The sequence below is a fragment of the Benincasa hispida genome, chromosome 10 (assembly GCF_027475165.1).
Source record: "Benincasa hispida cultivar pf3 chromosome 10, pf3_genome.v1.1, whole genome shotgun sequence".
NCBI lineage: Eukaryota > Viridiplantae > Streptophyta > Magnoliopsida > Cucurbitales > Cucurbitaceae > Benincasa > Benincasa hispida.
In genome coordinates, this window is record NC_143487.1 from 54,806,967 (window position 1) to 54,809,461 (window position 2,495).

Here is a 2,495-nt window from a genome sequence, read left to right on the forward strand (position 1 = left end):
GCCATAATAAGTGATGCCCACTTTGTCAATCACATAGTCAATAACTTGCTGCTCAAATATAATATCCTCTATAAAGTGGCCACCGCATACCATCCACAGACGAATGGTTAGGCTGAAGTGTCCAACCAGGAAATCAAGCTGATATTGGAGAAGGCGGTAAAGCCTTCGCGAAAATATTAGGCAACAAAGCTGGACAATGCGCTGTGGGCATACATGACCGCTTATAAGACACCTATATGCATGTCTCCGTATGCGTTGGTGTTTGGTAAAGCATATCATTTACCACTTGAGCTGGAGCACAAAGCGCTGTGGGTGATGAAAAAGCTTAACTTCGACTTAAAAGCAGCAGGGGAAGCAAGAAAACTCCAATTGGTTGAGCTGGATGAATGGAGAACGCAAGCTTATGAGAATGCCAAAATTTACAAAGAACGAGCAAAATGTTGGCATGACAAAGAACTATGCAGGAAGAATCTTCACGTCGGACAAAAGGTCTTACTCTTCAATTCGCGGCTACGGCTCTTTCTCAGCAAATTAAAGTCACACTGGTTCAGACCTTTTATAATCAAAGAAATATTCCCGCATGGTGCGGTTGAACTGATTAATGAGGAAAGGACCCGTACATTCAAGGTTAACGGGAAAAGAGTCAAGACATATTGCGGGGGTGATTTTCATCGGGAAAAGACCTTTGTAGGCCTGAGAAATCCGGAATGAAGAAAAATCGAGTGGCCTCTGCATTGGCATGCAACAGAAAATCATCAAGGGCGCAAGTCTTTTGGAATATCCTTTTCTTACCAATGATTCATGAACTATCACTACTTTTATGTTATTTCGATTATCGTTTTTTTATCTTTAAAAAAAAAACAATAAAAAAAGGTGTTTTGTTAATTTTGTTTTATTATTACTTGATCCTCTCAATGTTTTCTTTGCAATGATCGAGGTGAACGATTGCAGAGGCACTACACGAAGACGCAACTACTTTGTTTCGTCACCATAATCAAAGAAAGTAGTTCGCCGCAAAGTAGGATGCGTCCACAAATAATGCGGGCGACAACGCAAATTTGGGGGTTGTATCTTTCCTTGGCTTCATTATTTCGAAATTTTGCACTATCGCATCACATTTTAACTCTAAAATTTTATCATCGCATTCTCTTTAGTTGGCACAATCATTTAACATTGATTAATTTAGTAAGTCACCGCATAATTTCTCTTTTCCAATTATGATTTCAATGATGAAATGCATGCTTATATTTTTTTTGTATATACTAGAGTCAACTTAATTTTAGGACAGTCACCTCATGAAATATTTCTAGAAGTTAGTGGTCTGCTAGCTTTCTTTCAAACTGACCCTTCTTAAGAGCATCACATGACTTCTTTAAATCTTTTAGCAATGAAGACATTGCCGCATTTTAAATTTGGGGGTGCAGTATTCATTTTCGACCTTGCTATTTTTTTTAGCTTACAATAAAAAAAATTCATAGCGTTGCGATCGGATCCTACTTGTAGTTGGATGTTCGCATGACACACGTGGGGCCAAGCCAAAATGAAGGTAGGAATAGTGATCAATGCATAAATAAATGATCGCAACTCTGCTGCCAAATGGGGATGAGTTTAGACTGAGAAAGAGCGCCTTGCCCGTAGTTGGATGTCCGCATGACACATGTGGGGGCAAGCCAGAACGAAGGCTAGGCACTTGAATCAGTGCAAGGTCATAAAAAAAAAATAATGTGTCTAAAATACGCAAGGAAAAAAAAGCATTCGAAAATACCCCAGTGAAAAAGTTTTTTTTTTTTTTATGAAATAAATCATGTGATGCCCTGGAATCTTGTAAAGTCTTTTTTAAGGTTAAACTTGCGGTCCCTAAATTTTAGAAATATTTTAAGAAGAATCCTGGATAAGAATTAAGGAGATTTTGGTGTATAGGATTTGAATAAGGCATCCTTGAGAAATCTAGGAAAGAGAGGGCGGTTGGCTTTCTAAAGGAAATCTTTAGCTTATGCTTGAGGACAAGCATTGTTTAAATTCGGGGGGTGTGATAACAGGTAGAAATGCACATTATTACAGCGCAAAGTCATAAAACAATGCAGGATTGTGATGATAAAAATATACAATATTGCGTCCAAAAGCATTAAGTTCACAACATTGCGATCGCATGCGTCCATCGCATTAAAACAGTTAACTTATGTATTTTTGTGCAGGAAAATGCGTTGACGCAAGGCGGAAATGCGATCCGAAGAAATTAACATTCGAACGCATAAGAGATTGTGACTGCAAGGCTATGTGATCGTTTGCGCTCGGAAAAATATGCTCAAGATTGCGACCACAAGGCTATGCAATCGTTTGCATTCGAAAATCTACTCGAGAAGGTGGCCGCATAGAGTCGGCGCATCATGGTGGGCGCATTTGGGTGAAAAGCTTAATAAATCACGATGGGACAGAAAGCTGATGACGGTCGATTCCGAATTAAGTTGACAAGCTGTTAACGACCTACTGTAGCA

At 39.1% G+C, this 2,495-nt stretch overlaps 1 protein-coding gene across 1 annotated transcript; it reads left to right on the top strand.

Moving 5' to 3' along the window:
* Positions 1–213: 213 nt before the first annotated feature.
* On the top strand, positions 214–711 carry LOC150033468 (uncharacterized). The gene has a single exon (XM_090306416.1). It carries the CDS (start codon positions 214–216, stop codon positions 709–711), a length of 498 nt encoding a protein of 165 aa, XP_090162542.1.
* Positions 712–2,495: the final 1,784 nt, after the last annotated feature.

Excerpts from the sequence above, each read along its gene's own strand:
- LOC150033468 (XM_090306416.1), top strand. The coding sequence starts at position 214 with ATGACCGCTTATAAGACACCTATATGCATGTCTCCGTATGCGTTGGTG.